Genomic DNA, 20,880 nt, shown 5'->3' with positions numbered 1-20,880 from the left:
TCATCTCAGCTTACAAAGATTGTATAAGCAAATTTTACTTTATTATTTCACGAATAATTTAAATTAGGTGATCTGTGGAATATAATTACCCTGGATAAACATATTCTTGTTGTAACATTATCACTCATATGAGTCCTTTATTTGGGTGTATCATGCATGATAATGTGTTACTCTTAAAGTCATTGGTTCTTCAAGTTTAAATCTTGTTTTGTTTCCAAATGTTTTATAAAAATGTGGCTGAAATAAATAATGAGGAGGCAAGTGAAACAGCAATTCGTTCCAAGTGATAAATAAAGCCCTTCTAAACTAAATCCCAGTCGCAGTCAGAAGCCACAGAGTTGTCTGAAGGAACACAATCGACTGAGTATAGATGATTATATTGCGATGGACCATTGCGAATGAAGCGTAAAATTGTGCCCTCTCCGCCCCAGTGCCATCACTTATAGACTATATTAATATCAAATCTGCATTGATGTCATGTGTTAAGCCCCCCGCCCTTACTTTGTAAAAAAAAAAAATCAGCTAATAAACGGCCTAACTCGCTCATGTCATCAGGATAATCACTTGGGAGAGTTCTTGAAGCCAGTAGATCTGGGTCCAATCCTCTGAGGAAAGACGGGTTTGTGTAACTCTGTTCAAACCTGAGGGGGAGTTTGGGGTGTTTGGTCAACGACAGTGGTTCCTGGAAAAGATCTGAATCGTTTTATAACCAAACCCAGCTGCGGTCTGGTGTGCGCTGCAGTATCTGCGTGCTTGTGTGTGTGTCTGTTTATCTGTATGAGGTAGAGGAAGAAGGGGTGTCCGCGCTTCCCTTTCCAAAGAGAGAGAGAGAGAGAGAGCGAGAGAGAAAGAGAGAGAGAGAGAGAGACAGAGACAGAGAGAGAGAGAGAGAGAGAGAGAAGTTTGGTCTTTTTCTCCCCTTCACTGTTTTTTAGGCATGAACGCCGAGGCCTGCGTTTCACACAGCGATATGACATCCATGGATTCATATTATAGCCCCTCTGCAGCGCAAGTTAGGGATCACCAGACGGACCACTTTAGGACATTCCCAGCCGCTGACACCAAATACAGCCCCACTGCCTTCCTGCCCAACAAAGGTCAGGCTTACGGAGAAAGGTCCCGGAGCCCCTTCCAGCAGGAGTGCCAGTCATTGGATGCCGCCGCAGCTGGGCAAGGCACTTTCAGCAAATACCACCTCTTCATGCAGAGGTCCTTTTGCAAATCACCCACCGAAGAGGGCAAACTGCACCAAGAGAGCGGACACAACGGAGCGCTCATCCCCTGCTATGGTGAGTGAGGGAAAAAAACATATTTTAGGATGACTTAAGTTGCAGGCGTCCACTTGGCAAGGTGAGGCGTCCCAAGACATAACACGAGCACAGCCCTATTATACTTGTAAAGCGGTTTTCACCATGATGCCCAGGATTTGCCAGGAAAATATGCAGCAGGCATGTTTTATAACAGCTATGGTCACTTACATCATTTAATGTCTTTGGTGTTTTTCTCCTTGCAGTTATGTGTCCGATAATTACCTATAGGCTACCTGTGCAGGTCATTTTAACTTCATCAGCAGCGTCATCGCTCATCGTTGCTCCAAGTATTCCAAAAAACTAGCAGATATAACGTTAAGTTGTTGTGAAGTTTCCATCGAAATTAATGGCACACGATGCGTAAAACGGTCATCGTGGCTGTGACTGAGCGAGAGAGTCGTGCCGCGTTTGATTCTAAATTGTCTCTTTACTGTTTTACTGGCTACAATCACACATACATTGGGTACTACTTCAACGGGGTTTGGACTTTCGAAAAATCCTCTGTTTTGTTTTGTTTTTCGTGTCTAAAAGACGGAAGACCCAGGCTCCTTCGTGCGTAAACCTCACCTCTCCATCAGAGCAGCAGCTCACAGCACAGCTCTCAGCTCGTAACGACACGGCCCAGCAGTTATGTGCGTAACACAGTTAAGAAGAGACATACTCTTCACGACTATCAAAGTGTCCCTTTGACCATCAAAATTAAATTAGGACGCATTTAATGCGATAATCTGCATTACAATCCGTAATAGTGGAGCTGAGTAGGACAATTGAATTAACAAATTTTCAGATGGCACAAATAGTGAGCTCCAAACTGGTAATATTTTCATTGCGTTGCTCTGCCTGATTGGCTCCAATTAGATGTAATTGCGTGGGACGCTACTGTAATTGGTGAATGATGAGGGTGTAAATAAAACTTTGACCCTCGTTAGGCAGGAGGCTACTATGAAACAGCATAAATTCGTGTTTTTTTACCCATCACAAAAACCTTTTCTCCACAATCAGAAACACACACATGATAAAATATTATCCAAAAAGAGGAGTCAAACGCTTTTGGTAAATTAAAACGTGGACAAACTGAATTAAACTGTTTTTTTGCCCTCAACTGCATTTCTGACTGCTCACAAGGAATAAACACACACACACACACACACACAGACACACACACACACACACACACACACACACGCCCGCACGCACACACAAATGAAGACTAGTGTTTGATATCCCGACAGTATAAGTGGACTGTATCACAATCCGATTGGAGACTAAGACAAAAGGCTCAAGCTGCTGTGTGTAAATGCTAAACGGGAACAAGCATCATCATGTCTATGGTTTATTTCGGAGAAAAGAACAAACACTGACACCTTTTTATGGAATTCTGTAAAAAAGCATGCATGTATAGGTCAAATTTTGTTTTACGCTGAGTTGAAAACAGACGGTCTTAGTTTTAGTTTTGAAGTTATGACAAGAGAAACATTATGGTCTTGAATAAAGTCACACAGCCTTAGGACTCTCTCTCTCTCTCTCTCTCTCTCTTTGCCCCTCTTCACTTTTCCTCTCTTTCTCTCTTTGGATACAAAGTGTGTAAAATGTGTCTGGATCATATGGAAACATCCATTGAGCAGTATTGTTGTGAACGAGTAAATCAAATGTTCAAAATATTGTCAAAACATAATAATAAGTGGCCAGCGCATGAAAGTTGAAAACTTCTTATTACTAGATAAAAATGATAAATGTAAAAACAGCGAGCTGTTATTGCAATAATAATAATGATAATAATAATGATGAAAATTGTCGTTTTTACGCCACCACTGCTTTTCTCTGATTTACTTGAGCTGCCTGTCCATCTGCATTACGCTGAAATGGTTAGTGGAAGTATAGTTTAAGGATGTTTTGACAGTTTCTGGAAATCAACCTGCAGAAAAAAGTCTTTATAGCTCCAAAATGTCAAGAACGGAGATCAGTCTTTTCAAAAGCTCAGCCTTTTTTTATAATAGCTGTTAAGTTTTTATTACCTATTAACCTTGACATAGATCCGGTAAATCGAGACGAAATAAAAATGTTATATTACGTTGTAAATAAACCGCAGTTATTGCGCGTATTAAGGACTATTTTAGTCCAAACCATGAAGAAAGACAGCAAGCAAACGATTTTTTTTTTAAATATCAACGCAACGATCTCCTTTCAATTTCTAGTATTTTTTTAGGTTTTATTTTAAATGATTATTTTACGTTCAACCTGGAGATGGCCTATTGGGTCGTGTTTGAAGCAGATGCGCATGAAGGGGTGAGTTAAGTCAATTTCCATTATCGACCTTTTTGAATTTGGTGTTAGTTTTTTCCCATGAGGGGTTGGACTTTGACAGTGAAATATATTAGCACAGATTGTCAGGTTCTCTCGCAAAACAGAAACTCTTCTTTTAACAACACTGAGACTTACATAATGACCGGATTCACAGTGACGAAAGCAGGAAAAACCATAGGGCTACTGGCGCTTATCGACAAGAAGAGCTTTGGCATCATTGCGACTCAGATGTCTAACTTCTCTGTTTTCCTTTATTCCCCATGCTCTCAGTGACTCGGCCTTCAGAGACAAACCCAATTTAATTCCTCAGACTTGGAACAGGACAGTTTTTGTATTTGTAGGATATTGGTATATGCATATTTTTTTTAACATGTAAATTAGATATTAAATTGGAGTCTTTAAGATCGAAATTTGTTCCCACTGGTGTCTGTTATCCAAGTGAACATCATAGACTGAAAATTATAGTTAACACATCTTTTTACTGACTTTTACGACACTAACATAAATTGAAAGCAGCAGTAAAATGTGCTGAACTTACCAGCAGAGGATGAGAAAAATGATAAATGATTCCTGATGTGTTTATTGGAGAAATGCTATTGTCTAACATGTCTATTTTACTCCCTGAGTCATTGCTTTAATCAAACCTGTATTTTACACAAAGGCAGGGGTAGTGTCAAGTTGTCAGAGAATAACTTTGTTATAATTTATGGCTTGATCTGTTCAGCCAAAGGTAATGTGACTGTTCTCAGAGCTGTCTGAAGCTGTAACTGAGAGATTTTTGGCCGATGGAAAACAGTAGAAGAACAGAAGAAATAGACATTTACATACATTCGAGTCACTACCAACACAGTTACGTTGTTTCTACTCAACACCTTGCCAATTATGTTGTTATATGAAATCAACAAAGCTGCTCTTGGAGCATGGACAGGCTGAGAGCTGACAGCATCATGAAACTAGTGTGATTTAAAAAAAAAAAAAAAAAAGAAGAAAAAAAGACTCTTTGTAGGCTGCCTTGTATAAACCAAATGCAGCAAAAATAGGCAGATCAAAATGACAAAATAAAAACTAAATTTAAAAAAATAGACTGTGGCACCAGAAGTAAAAGTATATTAGGCCTACTACATATGATATTGGCATTAGCAGCATTTACTGTTAACACGATACTGGGTTGTTCAAATTACTTCAACATAGTTTTTAAGATGATCATATGTTTTGCATGTAAAATCTTAATCTACCAAGTCACTGGTAAATACAGCAGTCAATCAAATGCAGAAAAGTAAAAAGTACAATATTTATTAGATCTTCAACAGGGAGTCCTCAGAGTCAATGCAGGGGAGCCACCAAACAATGGAAATGTTACTGTAGCAATACATAAATTGTCAAACTGGACTTCTTGATTGAAAAAAAGGGCCCTGAAGATGATTCAATCAGTCACTTTATAGTCTTAAAGCAGCCGCATACACATCTTTGTGATCCGCCAGAGACAACATACTTCCTCTATTGATGTGTCCGTGTCTTCCCTCAGTGTCTGAGGGCGCTGACCTTTTGCTTGGCTTTCCTGCCCTTGTCTGTTTGGAGAGCGGGATGAGTTCCCCTGAACGCACAGAGCAAAAAACCCCCTATTTAAAACTCTCTGGTGTCAAAGTTGTGCACATCACAACATTTGGAGTCCGGTTTAACATAGTAAACATTTAACAACACCAATAAGACAAAGGATGTTGCTATGTCGTTGCATGGCTGTTGAATTGTAAATCTAATTATGGTAGGATCATGCCATTCATCACTACTTTGTCTTTTACAGCCAATGATTACGCAGCGTAATGACATCTTTGCACCCATAACACACTGCTGGTGTAATTTGAAGACATTAAGGGCTGTAGTTTATTCCGGTTTAAACCATAATTGATCCTTTTGAGGCAAGCGGCTGCCCTGCAAGTGTAAACACTTGATGACAGCGATCTTCAGTAGGACCAACATTCAGGTGTGATTGCAACAGCTTGTGAGATTTTGTCACTACGGTCTCGTGCCTTTTTGTTTCCTCACCATCTTTAACCCAGCACGAACCATTTCAGCCTCTCGTAATGGCCGTCTGCGTAGATTGGTTTCGAGCAGGGAGTAATGGGAACCAGCCATGCAATCCAGACAACTGAGGCACATTTCAGCAAGGTAATGACATGAGTGGAGGTGACAAGGACTCAGGATCATTTTACCATTCAGCTTAAAGTTTGGCAGGGCAATTTACATTAGGCTCAGTTTGCATGGCCGAGTAAGAGCAGCAGGGCAAAAGGCTCATGCAGTCCAGGACTTCCTTTGGTCTCTTTGTCACCGCTTCATGTAAAATGAACACTGAAACACAACCAACCGTGGAGGACTGCATCACATCAGCAATTCTGTTTTTTTAGTTGTTTTTTTTTACCTGTTGTGTGTGTTCGTAATAGTAAGTTTACTTTTTTTTACTGCTCTCTTGCTCTTGCTCTGTACTTGCCTTTAAAATTCTATATTATATAGAATATATATCTAAGGATAATATTTTTTTTGTATGTTCTCAACAGTAATTTCTGACCTTTTTGAGGTGATACGTTACAGGTTAAGGTAAAAACTTGTATAAAGATGGGCCTACTGCCTAATTTTAGTTTTTTTGGAAAAAAAGGCTTTAATATTTAAAATAACTCTTAGGTTGTTGTTTTTTTTGAAAAATTAAATATTAACTAGCTTGACCACATAAATCAGGATTTCAACTACAAAAATTGGATTTAAGCTTTATATCAACAGCAGCTATTTTTGAATTCTAACTTTTATGATTTTGTGGAATATTTATTTTGTGATACTGACAACACCTGCTGTTTTTAATATGCAGTTTAACTGCACCGGTGAGCCCTCAAAATACATTTAAATATTCTATATATAGCCAGTAATTATTTTTTTTGTCTGTCTCAATATAATAAATTTACAAATCTGCTGTATTTCCATGGTTGACCGATTATGACTTAACTTAAACAAATAATCATTTAATATGACTTTGTTGGTGACTGAACCATTGTACCTCTGCCGTTACATAACCATCATTTCTTATCCATATTTATGAACCTAACACAGTGAGTTGTGATTTCAGTATTGTTGCAGGGCTCATTGTTAGGATTTATGTCTTTGTTTTTTGGAAGTTGAATCCTTGCTATAGGAAAACGTGAGAGTGCAAATTGTTAAGTATTTTATTTTCATTTTATGTGCGTGCACGCAAAAATGTATTCTAGCAAATTTTTGCCACTGATTGAGTGTTCTCTTTCAATCAGACAACAAAAACATAAGATGAAGGAAATTCTGTTTTGCTCCAAAGTCTGAGAGAAACATTTGGAAGGGAGCGGGAGGGAGGGAGGCACAGAGGGGGAGCGAGTGAGGAAAACAAAGAGTGCATAAGAAAAGATTTATCAGTCTTTAGGGATGTTTTTCAGTTTGTAAATTTTGCACAACCTGCTGAGATGGAACACCACTCTACTCAGTCAGCAGAGTTGAATTTCAAAGTAATAGCTGCCTATCACAGAAGAAAACCTTTTGTGAAGTTGAAACAACTTTGCTGATGCTTGAGGTTCTGTCTGTGAGTCACATCAACTGTTTCCAAATCACAGCAGTGTCTAAAGCTGTGTGTGTGTGTGTGTGTGTGTGTGTGTGTGTGTGTGTGTGTGTGTGTGTGTGTGTGTGTTGACAAAAAATGTTTTGATGAATGCACCTGACACCACACCAAGCATGTATAGTGCTAAGCTATTCATAGTTGTGTTATTTCTACTTCCAAAAGAAACATGGTTGGATTTCAAGAACAGAGTCAGAGAAACTTTGACTGCATCTTCAGCAAGATCCTTTACCTAAAGAGGCTACAGTAGCTATTTTATATAAACAATGTCCATTCATCCATCCATCGTTATTCGCTTATCCAGGGTGGGGTCGTGGGGGGCAGCAGCTCCAGCAGGGGACCCCAAACTTCCCTTTACCAAGCCACATTAGCTGTGCAGCCCACAACATTACTAATTTGGTATTCCCAATGGACCCCTCCCCGCATCGCGGCTATTCTATCTAGTATATGCTCTCAAAATGTTGCGTTCTACCTGCTCAGCACCAAACACCAGAGAGACACAGTTAGCGTCTTTAACTAGTGAACGTTGTGGAACATTCAGCAACTAAAGAGCCACATATTTTCCTCAAGAGTTGGTGGAGACCAAAAACAGAGCTAAAAGAGAGTGAATATTGGACTTAATTCTTTAGTTGGCCAGAAACACGACTCCAAATGAATGACAATCCTGCTCTTTCACTGCTGGATGTGTAAATAAGCAGCTGTTTGTTCTCAATTTTGTCAACGCAAATAGTTATATGTCGGTAGTGTGTTCACAACTTGGTTCCTCTACCCCCAAGTGGCTAAAACAATCACTTACTGCAGGTTTAATTATAAGTAACAAGGCTCCAATGTAAAAGTTATTGTACTTAGCTTACTTAAGTAAGTACAAACGTATTATCAGCAAATGTACTTAAAGTATCAAAAGTAAGTTAAAAAAGTATTTACTAATAACAGAATGGGCCGTGTCAGAGTCATAACATTAAACATTATTCTATTAGATTATTTCTAAAAATGCATTGTGTAAACAGCATTTTAATGTTGCAGCAGATTATAATGAAGCTACATTTAACTAATTCATAGCCTAATTTATTCTAAACAAAAGAATCTGCCTTGATTAACTAATCGTACGTTTACAATTTTAATTTTACATACAGTCTAGCATATACAGCTGTCGAATACAGTAAATGTAGAGAAGTAAAAAAAGTTTAATATTTTAATCTGGAATGTTGTGAAGTAAAAAAAAATACAGTAGCTTAAAATTCAAACAATCAAGAACAAGAAAAAGTACTTTAAAATTGTGCAGTACAGTACTTGAGTCAATGTGTTGAGTCTCTTTATGTAGTCATAAAATAACTTAATAGATTTTATGTATTTTTCCCTTGGCTTGATTGTCCAGCATCAGGCATCAGTGTCTCAGCCAGCCTCTGTCTTTGAAGCTAAGCAAGACTTAAGAGTTATCCACTGTTCAAATATTCATGTTAAATCCCAATCCATATCTTAAATCATTAAAACAAACCCCAGAAACATGTACAAATAAATACTTTGCCAACACATTTCCTTTTCTCTGTTCTCTGCACTTAGTTAGATAAACTGCACTTTCTCTTCCCTTGTCCATCTCTTTTCTCTCTACCGTTTACATTTCCTTCAGTTTTAGGCATTTCATTCTTCAGTTTAAACAACATGTTGTTAATCTCTCCCAGTCGCCGTGTGGTGTGTAATTTATAGTATTTCCTCTTAACACCGCGAGCTGACCTCAGTCACCCCAGTCAATAAAGAGGCAGTGAAGGTGCCCTGTCGCTTTACAGCCAGTTAAATTACACTTTGATGTTGCCCCCTCGTTTTTAACGATGAATAATAGCTGTCTGACCCACAAGAACGTCATTTTGGCACTGATGTCCACACAGGAAGTGCCACACAATGTTGAAAAGTATTAAATCAATACTTAGTTTTAATGTGATATCAATGCTAACAGTGACATACTATGTTGTGTTACAACTAAAACTGTGGTGTGTGTGTGTATGGACATTTAGACATGTATACAAACTCCTGTGTTGTTCTGTAGTCAGGTGGAAATATACACATGAGCTAAATTACTGCTCAGCTCGTTCTGAAGCACTTTCTATGTATTTCATTTCTGCAGAACTTTCTGTGCCCACAGTGAAGAGAGCTGCAGACTCTGCTCTCTTCACTGCGGCACAGTAATTGCAACAGATGCTGCCTGTTGGACCCACTGCAGTGAAAATAGAACATTCTGTGGTTGCTCCAACTCCAAAAATTTTGCATGGCATTTTCATCTAAAAAGAAAAGAAAAGAAGCCATTTTGGTTAGTCTGCTGTATTATTGTTAAGACATAATATGTGTTAAAGACTGTACATGCAGAAGTGCAGGTGTAAGCTGTCTTTTGTGTAATGGAAGAAAAAGCCAGTTGTACTCATGAACATTGGGATAGAGGTTTTGATGCATTGTATGTTTTTTCATAGTCACTCCTTTAACAGAGATTGTATCTTGATGGGCACTCTTGCAATAACACTTTCCATTGTTCTTCATACATATGGTGTTCCCAGCAGGAGGGCCCACTGCTGTTCACCTTGGGCACTGTTGGAGCGCCTCAAAGATACAGCAGATCGTATGGATAACAAGCAGGAGATTGTCACAATATCCCGCTCCTGCCAAAAAAACATCAGTGACATGCGATATAAACAAGGGCCTTTGATCAGCAAGAGGCCTCATGATCTCAAATAGCCTGACAGCTCTTGCCTTGTGGGGAATGTGGGTGCCAGCCACCGAAATATGATGAAATAACTAGAGAGTATTTATTCTGCGATAAAACACATTTGCTCACCTCAAAGCCTAACAGGATTTGTTTGTCATGGACAGCGAGGCAATGTTGCGGGTGGTAGAACCCCAGCAACCAAAACAGGGCTTCTCAGCCTATTTAGCAATAGGCTTCTGCATGCTCAGCTCACCTCACCAAGGCTTCAGCTGGAAGGGAAGTAAAACATAGGCTGTGTGGCTTTACTGGGCATAGCCAAAATGTGTTTATAGCATTGCATATCGAAAACTAAGTATACTTCTTTATTTATTTAAAAGGCAACACTCTACAGTGTCAAAAAATTAAAAAGGGTTTAAAAATACATACAGCACATATATTTATTTAACACACACCCACACACACACACACACACACACACACACTTCAAAACAGAAGTTGGAGCCTACATACCTGAATAAAACAATTATCCACTTAAAAGTATGTACAGAGATGATAAATGGATGTTTGATACATGCAAACCATGGATCAAACCATCCATAAATAAAACAATGTATTTGTAGTTTTAATTATTATTTAATGGACAACCTTTTGACCTTTTAAAACTTTCTTGTGTCTACATCTTGGTACTATAATTCATCATTTATCCTATTAAGACTTGCACCATTGACAAAAAGATGCAATATAACCTGATAACCTGATTTGCGCATGTGTCTTTGAGAAAGCTTGGAAGGAGTGCCTGTGACAAGATATCCATTCACCTCACCTTGCTGCACATTGCCCAACATGGCTGTGTGTGTGTTTGTGTGTGTGTGTGTGTGTGTGTGTGTGTGTGTGTGTGTGTGTGTGTGTGTGTATGTGTGTGCTGACTGAGTGCTAATAATTGCACTCAGAGGTCACATGAATGGACACACCTCCTGGTTCTAACCTGACAAATGTTTGGATGGGCAGACGAGCAGAGATGTCCTCGATTCTGAAAATAGCTTCACCCCAGATGGTATCAAAGAAGGAGAAATGTGCAAAGCTGTAAATCGCAACTAGACTGAGCCAGTGAGAGCGAGAGAAAGGGGTTGCAGGGCTCATCAAGCAGCCCAAAACAAAACACTTTCAGCCATTACATCCTCCTCGATATGGATGTGTATTAGTCCAGTGATGCGTGTATAAACTGGATAGTTCAGCAGCAAGGCGAAAAGACCGGCCAGATTCAACAAGAACACTGCCAAAGACATGGCTGTGGAAATTTATGATCAGAGAGCTGCCTGAGGTTTTACACTTAAAGCTGCAGTCGTGAAGAAAGCAAGTGTGTGTGTGAACGAGAGAGAACAAGCGAGTACAAAGATGGGGCTTTCAATTTTATTGAGTGGCTAGAAAGTAGAACAAGAGAGTACAAAGATGGGGCTTTCTCTTTTATTAAGTGGCTCAAAAGTACTAGCCTGGTCCTACCAGACTCTCGTACATTTCATTTGTCCAGAGAGTCTGGCTACTCTCCATTGATTTAACTTCCTTGAAGGCGGGTACTCTGTTGTAGTTTAAAACTATTGGATCCGTCCAGAGCCACTCTGAATCTGCCATAACCAATCGCTAACGTTTGGTCGTGACGTGTGTCATGCGCATGTGCAACAAGAGGGGAGACCGGCAAGGCATATATTTAGCATTAGCATCACTAGCATTAGCCTCATAGCATTAGCCTTAGCCAACTGCTTCACCACTAACGGTGCGAGCTGGAAAATCAAACTTTTCCTGAACCCTGTGAGGTGGAGGGCCACAGCATCATGGCCACCAACAAAACTCGGCAAAGATTGTCCTTGCTCGGGCATTAACTTCAGGATATTCTACAGCGTTGCCACAATGGACCAAATGGCTTCTCTCGCATCTTTCTCCACCACCCTTACGGAATTACAACTCCAGCGCACGGTCTCAACGTCATCGTTCTCAGCCACTCCCTCTGTTTGCTGATTGGGCCGGTTAAATTTTGGCCGGAGAAAAGTACTGAAGGGAAATTAAAATTGAGCCAAAGTACATAGGAGGGCGGAGCCAAGCTAATGAATTGCAGTCAGACAGTCTTGCTTCAGGTGTGTGTGTGTGTGTGTGTGTGTGTGTGTGTGTGTGTGTGTGTGTGTGTATGTGTGTGTGTGTGTGTGTGTGTGTGTGTGTGTGGATGCTCTTGCGGGCAGAGGGTGTGGGTGGTTGGGGATAGTACTCAGTAAAAAAGTTGCAACTTTCTGTCTCAAAGTCTGAGTTCAGTCTCAATTTTTTGGACAGGGTGTCTGTTCCCCAGCACATCACAGAATGATCTACGAACTACAACTGGATCCCGTAAGCAGTCAATTATCCAGGCCATCCATTACACAGGCAGATATAGACAAACAAATAAATCAACACTTACTCGCAGCACCGCGCGCCAACAGATTTCACAACTGTCACAGAATTTCCTCACAAAGAGTGAGAAATTCCTTTGTTCCACCCTCAAACCCCATGAATTACTACAGCAATCCCGCAAATAAATCATGAGTTATAAATACTATATACTGCCAGAGACATGCAACTGAATATTACACTTGAGGAGAATAGAGGCTCAATAAAAAGTGTTTAAATCTTTTTGCTTTTTGAAAGTACTAACAAAAATTAGCAATGTTTGTCACATGTGGTGATTGAAAAAATATAACTAATGTATTTGAAAAAGGTGAAAAGGTGAAAATACCAGAATGTAACTAAATTATTCCAAGAGCAGTCACTTATGTATTTTATGACTTAAAAGCAGCTTTTAGATGTGCTAAAACAACATTTCCCAGAAGTGTTTTAATGTTGCACCATGGATAAAAGTATTGCAAAAAGCTAGTTTCAATATTGTGAGTGAGGCATCAAAACAAGGCAGGATCTTTGAAGTCTCAATATTAACAGATTTCCTTGCGTACTTCATTGTTTTATTCATCTAAAGAATCTGCACACATGGCTTAGTTTAGCTGACCCCATTGCAGCCTACATCTTAAAGAAGCAGAACATAACATGATCATCTTTATTTTCACGCTGAAGGAAAAATTTTGACCAATTCTGGTCCGGCCCAATGGCCAGTGTCCATCTGACTCCAATTTAGTCACTTCACCCTGCACCTTTAAGCTTTAGTATTTGTTGTTGGGAGATCCGGAAATCAATACTCAGGATTGGCTTAGTTAAGTTATAACAAGCTGTAGTGAAAATGTTATTGCAAACAATACACTAATGCACGTAAAGTTCAGAATTCCATCCAGACTAGCACACCCTGACCACCAACACATACTATAAACCCTACTCTTTTTATCCTCCTCCAGGTTTCTTTCTTCCGCCACGGTGTCTGTCACCGTTAATCAGTTGGACATGGCTCTCCTGGCCTTCGAGATTTGTCTATTACTAAGATAGATATTATAGACAAGATATTGTGTATTAGGTACATTCTGTTCCAATTGTTTGTTAGGAGCACTTTTGCTCCAGTAATTCTGAAAGTGTCTTATCTCACACATGCCAAACAAGAGGCCACGAGGCCATCCCAGGACTACGGGACATTTTATTCTAATACAATAGATTTTCCTACAATGTCCATCTTCAGTTAGGGTAACACACACCAACATCTGTTTTTGACTCTATTCTTTCAATCCTAATAAAGTTTTTTTTAAAACAACCTCTTATAAAATGTCTCATCTCATCCTGTCTCTGCAGTTAAAGACAGTTCAGGTCTGACAGATTCTGACTTGGCCCAGGACACCGACCCACCCGGCATGGATACCAGCTACCTGTCTGTGAAGGATCAAGGTGTGAAGGCAGCCTCTGATAGGCCACCAGGCACAGACTTGTCAAGCCCTCTGGACAAGGGTGATGGCGGCGAAAGCAACAAGGGCAAGAAAAGGCGCAACCGCACAACCTTTACAAGCTACCAGCTGGAAGAGCTGGAGAAGGTTTTCCAAAAGACGCACTATCCTGATGTTTACGCCCGGGAGCAGCTGGCACTGAGGACTGACCTGACTGAAGCCCGTGTACAGGTAATACAAGCACTCAACAGCTGTGCTTGGGGAATCTCATATGCAGCTTTATAGATATAAAAAAAACACAGACAAAAACACAAACCAACAAACACATGAGATTTCCACTAAAAGTTACATTCACAAGAACATGCCTGTCCCCCTATGAATAAGTAAAAAAGAGGTAATTGTCACAAAAGAACAGAGTATGTTTTAACAATAAAACCTCATGAATCCTTCAACATCTGCAGCTCTGCAGAGATAACGTCACTCACAGAACAACACGAGAGATTTATCTGCTAATGTGGGAGTCAAGGGAAGAGAGAGAGTGGGGGAGTGGGAGCTAACAGAGGCCAGGGGGCCCATGGGACTGAGGTTGGAGCTGCCTGGGCCTCATATGTGCAGTTAAGGAGAGTAGACTTTCGTCAGCATACAAGGATATTTGTTTGACTGTGATGTGTGTTGATGGGATCGCTTGAGTGGCGTTTTTCTTCATACCTCAGCTGTTTTGGTTTCTTGAATTTCTGAAGTTCTGTTCAGCTGGTATTAGTCGAGCCTGAGGGGTACAGCACCACTCTGACTGAAGCCCTTCTAGTGACCTTCTGGCCTGATTTAAATACAATCCTGTTGTGACTGCTGTAATGCATTCCAACACTGTTGAACAGAGAAAGACACCTCCAACATTTACGTTCATGTGTGTGGTGTTTGTGTGTTTATGTGTGCATGTACGTGTGCACCACCACGGACTACCAAAGCCCCTGGATTTTCTGTGTTTTTCTTTCATTAACATCCTGTTCAGACAGGAATGTGTCCCCTCTGTGATGTCCAGGGTAGGTGTGAAACCCTTCCCATGAGCTTTGAGCAAGTTAGTGATGGATATTTTAAGTCATATCTGAATTTTCAGCATTTTTTAGCCATATGACACATCAGTCTATGCTCAAACTAATGCAATATTTACAATACAATATTTTGGCCACATTATTGTCGTGTGCCAGTCCCATACATGGGATAAAATAAGAGATAGATCGATTGAATGCCATCTTTTACATCACAATCTGGAACAATGACTAGAAAGCTTTGCAGTGAAACACAGGAAGTATGTACAGCCGCAGGGTTATAACTCAAGCCTGAGGCTCTGAAGGTATGCCGCTCTGCTCTGCTGTTCATACTATCACAGACCTGCCTGCTTCAGATGGATGCAGCTTTACAGCCCTCGGCTCTCCCAGCGGCCCTCTTAAACACTCAACTTAAAAAAAGATAAAAGACACAAGGTGCCTAGTCAGTCAAAGAACAGTGCTCTGTAGTCTATCAAGTCATTCACACGCAAAACGACTCACAGCTCATGAATTCTGCGTCTGGAGTGAAAGAAATGTTCAGGAAAAACTTCCCTGCTGAAAAGTTGCTTTTAACTGTGAAAATTTACAAGATTTTTTTGAAGGGGTTAGGCAGTATAATTCTCAAGGAGGGCGATATTATCCCTCATTGTCTGATGGTGCTCACACACACAAAGAAAAAAGGGACGTTCAGTTGAAAAACATTAGGGTCTGGACTTGTTTGCTTTTTCAGTCTCAGTGTTTCAAAGGGAGAAAGTACGTTCAGATCAGAGTCATATGCACTACAGATACATGGGAAGGTCAGGGGTCAAGGGTTAGGGTTTCAACATCACATTTCTCTGATTTGCCATTCTGTTAGCCCAGCGAGCTCAGAGAGACGAGATGGCATCTGGTGGAGTTCACCGGGCAAACACAGGTGTCCATATGAGTTTATAGATCCAAACAGTTATAGGAAGATGAAATGGCAGGAATCAAAACCAATCAGGAAAGAGATGGTGGTTTCTTCAAATAGGGGGTCAGTCCAAAACATATGCTAGGAGTCACTAAGAAGAAGAGTGAGGAATCATGACAAACACCATTTTTAAAAACCAACTGAAAAAAAAACTTTGATATACTACTATTCTACTTTAAGTCAGGCTCTCAAAAACCATTTGTCAGATTTAAGAATTAGTCGATTAATTGATCAATCAACAAATAAGATAGAAATCGGCTACTATTTTGATAATCAATTATTAATATAATTAAGTAATTTTACAAGCAAGAATGCCAAATAGTCCCTCAGCTTCTTAATTGTGAGGGTTTGCTGCTTTTATTTGTGATACTAAACATAATAATAATTTTACCATTTTTAACTGTTAGTTAAATAAAAACGAGAAACACAAAGACGTAACTTGAGCTTTTGGAAATTGTCATGGCCATGGGTTGACACAATTATTAAATTATTGTACCATCAGTAATTAAAAACAATTGTTAGTTTCAGCCCTAGTCAAAATTTAAATTACACCATATATATATATATATCTGCTTGTATCACTCCACCTGTGTCCTGCACTTACCTTTAACTGACATGGGAAATGAGAAATTATGTGCTGAAGGATTCTTGGGAAAACAGAACAAACTTTTCAAACATTTAATGAACATCAACACTGGTCAGAGGTGTTTCCATGATATTATTAGTACTTTGGGGGTGTTGGAAAACCGAAGCCAGGCTCAGCCTTGGATTTCTTTTTACTTTGGTATGGAAGCTGACATGAGTGACAGCAGAGGCGGGTTATCAATCCTCCGAGCCGGTCTCTCACTTCAAAGTGTTTTCAGCCCCATACAGCTCTCCTGCTGGGGCCAGTTTGGCATTTCTCTGCTCTTTCTCTCTGGGGCTGTAACATAAATAAAGCCTCATTGCTACTTAAGCTGTCATGGTCTTTACCAATTACTGTCACAACGCAGTGTGCAACACAAAAATATGTTCTCCTTGTATAATAGCCAACAGACTCGGTCCAAAGCAGACAGTGAGCAGATGAGAGCCTTTAGTGACACTAGATACCAAACTAACACATTGTACTGTATTATAATCAAGGAGCAACATTTTATTTAGAGCAAATATTCCTAAATGACAGGGCAGAGGAAGATGAATTTATAAAGGAGAGAAGGATCATGTCCTCTCTGTGTGCTTCTTTAATTTAGGAGGAGACAGCATCTCTAAGCCAGGAGCTCTCGACCTCAGGAAATTAAAAAGGAAAATGCAAACAAACCCCAGTTATAATCTCATCTCACTTTTCAAGTCACCATATTGCTTCCTTAGATTTAAGAGCAAAGACTGAATACATGAAATAAGAAAAAGGCATATCAGGGATAAGTCAGACAGGAAAAGCTTTTGTTGCTAAATCGGTGCGATAATCAGTCCAGTCAGGGAGTAACAATCATAGAAGTGTTGTATAACGCTCACACATACATTTTGACATTTGAAGAAAAACATGTCAGGTTTAAAGGCCATCAGAGAATATTTACATTACGTCCACACACTCTGATGGTAATTCAAACTCAATAACGTTTTCAATAAACAAGTGTCAGATATAGATGTCAAAGATGATTGTAGAAACATTAGTTATGAGAAAAAGCACTGCTCTTGTCAGACAACAAATAAGCAAAGGTGAGAGGGACAAGATCTGTTTACATTTGGTTTTAAAGTACCTGGTAGTGAAGTGAAGGTAGGCAGCACACCGTTTCCAAAGAATATTTCCTTCCCTTTTCCTTCACAATTTTCCATTTTCTTTACTCATTCAGCTCAGCCTACACTTAAGCTTGAGGTGCTGCAGATTCAGTGTTTGATATTTAGCCTTTAAGTTCTGCATGAGATCATTTTAAAGGGAAACTTAGATTTGTATCTATAGAAAAGTATTTCTTTCAGATTTGGAGGAAACTTTCTGTTAAAGAGTGTAGCTTAGTCGCTTTAGACTCCTTCCCTTTTTGTAAACCTCACCTTGACACAGGACCATGGCTTGTTATTTAGATGAAAGTAAAGATCCCTTGTTCCCTGAGACAAAAAACTCTAACGATCCTGCCAGTTTTATGACATTCTGACACTTTCTCTCTGCAGGTGTGGTTTCAGAATCGAAGAGCAAAATGGAGGAAACGGGAGCGTTTTGGTCAGATGCAGCAGGTCAGAACACATTTCTCAACAGCTTACGAGTTGCCTCTTCTGACGCGTCCAGAAAACTACGCACAGGTACAGAATGAGTACTTCAATGCCGGTTTGACATGGTTTAGCCCATTAACTCAAAATCCTATAATTGGGACAAAGTGTTCTACAGTTTTTACATTTTTACTTTGATTTCTGTCTTCCCATTTTCAGCCGTTTCTACTTGCAGACTGGAAAATTGCTTAAGTTCATTACACAACCTTTTATTAACCTTCAGTTAAGTGTGGTAAAGCACACTATAAGCTGCAAAACAAAAATAATGACATTTTGATGACATTTTTTTTACTTTCTGGATGAGTTACTTGAGAAGATTGATGTGTGCACTTTAAAGAAGCAATAGTCAGGAGTCAGTTAGCCTAGCATAAAGACCAAAACAACTAGAATGTTTCTGTCCAAAAGTAACTAAATATGCCTATGATTACCTCTAAAGCTCACAAATTAACAAGTTATACCTTGTTTTTGTTTTTTCTGAAGTTACGTGCTGAAACTATTTTTCAGCCTGGCACGGCAACTTCCTGGAGTCTTTGCTGGTTGCCTGACAACCGTCATTTATCTCTCACATGGAAACCGAATAACCGTATATCCCAAAAGTTTAACTATTCCTTAACATTTTTTATTGTTTACTAATTTATGCAAATACTTTACACCAGCTGTTTTTGAAAGCACCAATAAGGAAGGTTTAAGTGTCTGCTCATAACCGCATTACCATGCAACAACAATGTCACTAGGACAAAAAACATTGGCTTTTCCATCTACAGCTAGACTCCATACATATTTTCCTTGTTTATAGAAACCCAAAAATAATAATAATACAATAAATTGTAGTTAATGGGCTAAACAGCTGGTGCAGTGTGTCTGATAAGAAAGGAGCCAGTGGGTTTGAAGGCACCATTTTGTCACTCTTTAACGATGTTCATTTCTTATCAATATTTCAGATTCAGAACCCCTCTTGGATCGGTGGCAGCAGCGGAGCATCTCCTGTGCCAGGTTGTGTTGTGCCCTGCGATACCGTGACACCCTGTATGACACCTCACCCACACTCCGCCAGCGGAATGTCAGATTTTCTGGGCATGCCTAGTCCCGGAGGTCACGTGGGACAGGCTCACATGGGCAGCCTGTTTGGAGGGCCTCATGGGATGGCTACAGGCATCAACACGTACGATCTAAACATGGACCCTGATCGCAAGTCCTCCAGTATCGCCGCTTTGCGCATGAAAGCCAAAGAGCACAGTGCCGCCATATCTTGGGCAACATGATGTGCTGATACCTGCAGGATGGGGGACCGTGTTGACCCCTGAGATGTCTTCCCCAACCCAGCATGGGGTGAGGGGGCACTTTTATCAAAAACTCTAAAAGGCAACAGTGACTACCTTCATAATTGTTGCAATAAAATAATTATTCAAATACAAGGACGGGTGAAGATTACTGCAAGAGAGAACAAAATTTGACAAGATAAGAGGCGTGGCACTGTCATGTTTCTCAACCCCTCTGGTGGAAGAAAGCAACCACAGAGTGCGAGGGAGCTTTGTGGACAGCCTGGTGGGAAGGGATGCTGTACTGTTTAACAGGAGTTGTGTTGTAGTTCAGATGATAGGCTGAGGAAAATGTTCGTAAAATAATTTCACATAAATCCATGCACTTATTTGCTAAAGTACAGGAAATTGTGTTTGTACAGTGCTCTCAGCATCATTGTAGTTCTCTTTTCAGGTGCTGTTTTATTCTTACCTTATTATTTAAATTGTGAGTGCTATTGTTTTGTTTTTTCTTCCTCCGGTCGTTTTGTTACTGGTTTTGTTTTGAAAAATAGTACAGCAAGCATCCTTAAAAAAACTGAAATTATAATTTTGCTGTTTTATGAAATGTTCATATTATTCTAAGGCAATCTTTATCAGCATCAGCACATGCAGAAGTGTGTAACTTCAGTCACACTGTGTGATAGTGCTACAGAAAACTGTCTATATCCAGCATATCTGTCACATTATGAAGCTTCTCAGATTCAATGCAAACATTTCAGTTATTAAAAAAAGGTGGAAGTTATTCCAGCCTTGAGCATTTAAAAGTCAAACAGATTAAATTTGGTTTGTTTTAGTGCGGTCAGGGTGAGAGATCCACCTGCCGCACTGATGACCAGAGAAAGGAAGGGATGGAGGAGGAAGTGGTGTGTGGGAGAATGAGAGTGGCACAGCAGGCCTGCTGCTCTCAGGGCTGAAGAGCCTGGGAGCGCCAGCCTCCAAACAGAGCCAGCTCTGTTTTCAGGAGGACAGACTTCAAGTGGACATGACTGTGTGCCCCCTTGCATTTCCAGTCTCAGGAGTTTCAGAGAGAGAAGTGCCTACTAGTCAGTCATTCTGCCAGAAATAACACCAAAACCAGCAGCAGCCACCTTTAAACTAGAGGAGGCTGATGGAGATAACACAGTGTGTTGACACTTTTAAACACTGAAAGGATGTCAGTGTTCAACAGCCTTTTCTGGAATTTAACATGGCTTTAACATGTGATTGGCTGTCATGGCCGATCAGTAAATGGTCATGAAGCAATTCCGGCATAAGCATTATTGTATATCATGCTCTTTTTGTCTTTATTTCTGTCAAATCAAAACAAAGGAATCCATCGACCAGATTAATGCAGTGGCCTCCATCATCTTCAGTAACAGTTTGACTACAGTCAGTTGGATGTTGTACCTTGGACAACTCCGCAAAGGCTTGAGTATTAAAAACCAGTTTCATCCTCCATCTTAAGAGACCCTAAAGTCATATTTTATCCCATAAAAAACATGCTTCTGTTCATCAAATACTGTTTACATCAACATTTCTCTAAATAATGTTGGTTGATGATATTCAAATTTTATCAAGTAAGGGAACAGAAAGATTT

At 39.9% G+C, this 20,880-nt stretch overlaps 1 protein-coding gene across 1 annotated transcript; it reads left to right on the top strand.

The window, feature by feature from the left end:
- Window positions 1-584: 584 nt before the first annotated feature.
- Window positions 585-20,880, top strand: alx4a (ALX homeobox 4a). Its single transcript, XM_034870252.1, has 4 exons — window positions 585-1,289; window positions 13,682-14,001; window positions 17,908-18,036; window positions 18,945-20,880. Exons 1-4 carry the CDS (start codon window positions 938-940, stop codon window positions 19,263-19,265), a joined length of 1,122 nt encoding a protein of 373 aa, XP_034726143.1. The 5' UTR covers window positions 585-937; the 3' UTR covers window positions 19,266-20,880.

This window comes from Etheostoma cragini, chromosome 1 (genome assembly GCF_013103735.1).
Source record: "Etheostoma cragini isolate CJK2018 chromosome 1, CSU_Ecrag_1.0, whole genome shotgun sequence".
NCBI lineage: Eukaryota > Metazoa > Chordata > Actinopteri > Perciformes > Percidae > Etheostoma > Etheostoma cragini.
The sequence above is the reverse complement of the archived record's forward strand: the minus strand, read 5'-3'. Positions and strand labels throughout refer to the sequence as shown.

Excerpts from the sequence above, each read along its gene's own strand:
- alx4a (XM_034870252.1), top strand. The coding sequence starts at position 938 with ATGAACGCCGAGGCCTGCGTTTCACACAGCGATATGACATCCATGGAT. Across the intron at positions 14,002-17,907 it reads TGACTGAAGCCCGTGTACAG|GTGTGGTTTCAGAATCGAAG; the intron begins GTAATACAAGCA and ends TTCTCTCTGCAG. Across the intron at positions 18,037-18,944 it reads GTCCAGAAAACTACGCACAG|ATTCAGAACCCCTCTTGGAT; the intron begins GTACAGAATGAG and ends TCAATATTTCAG.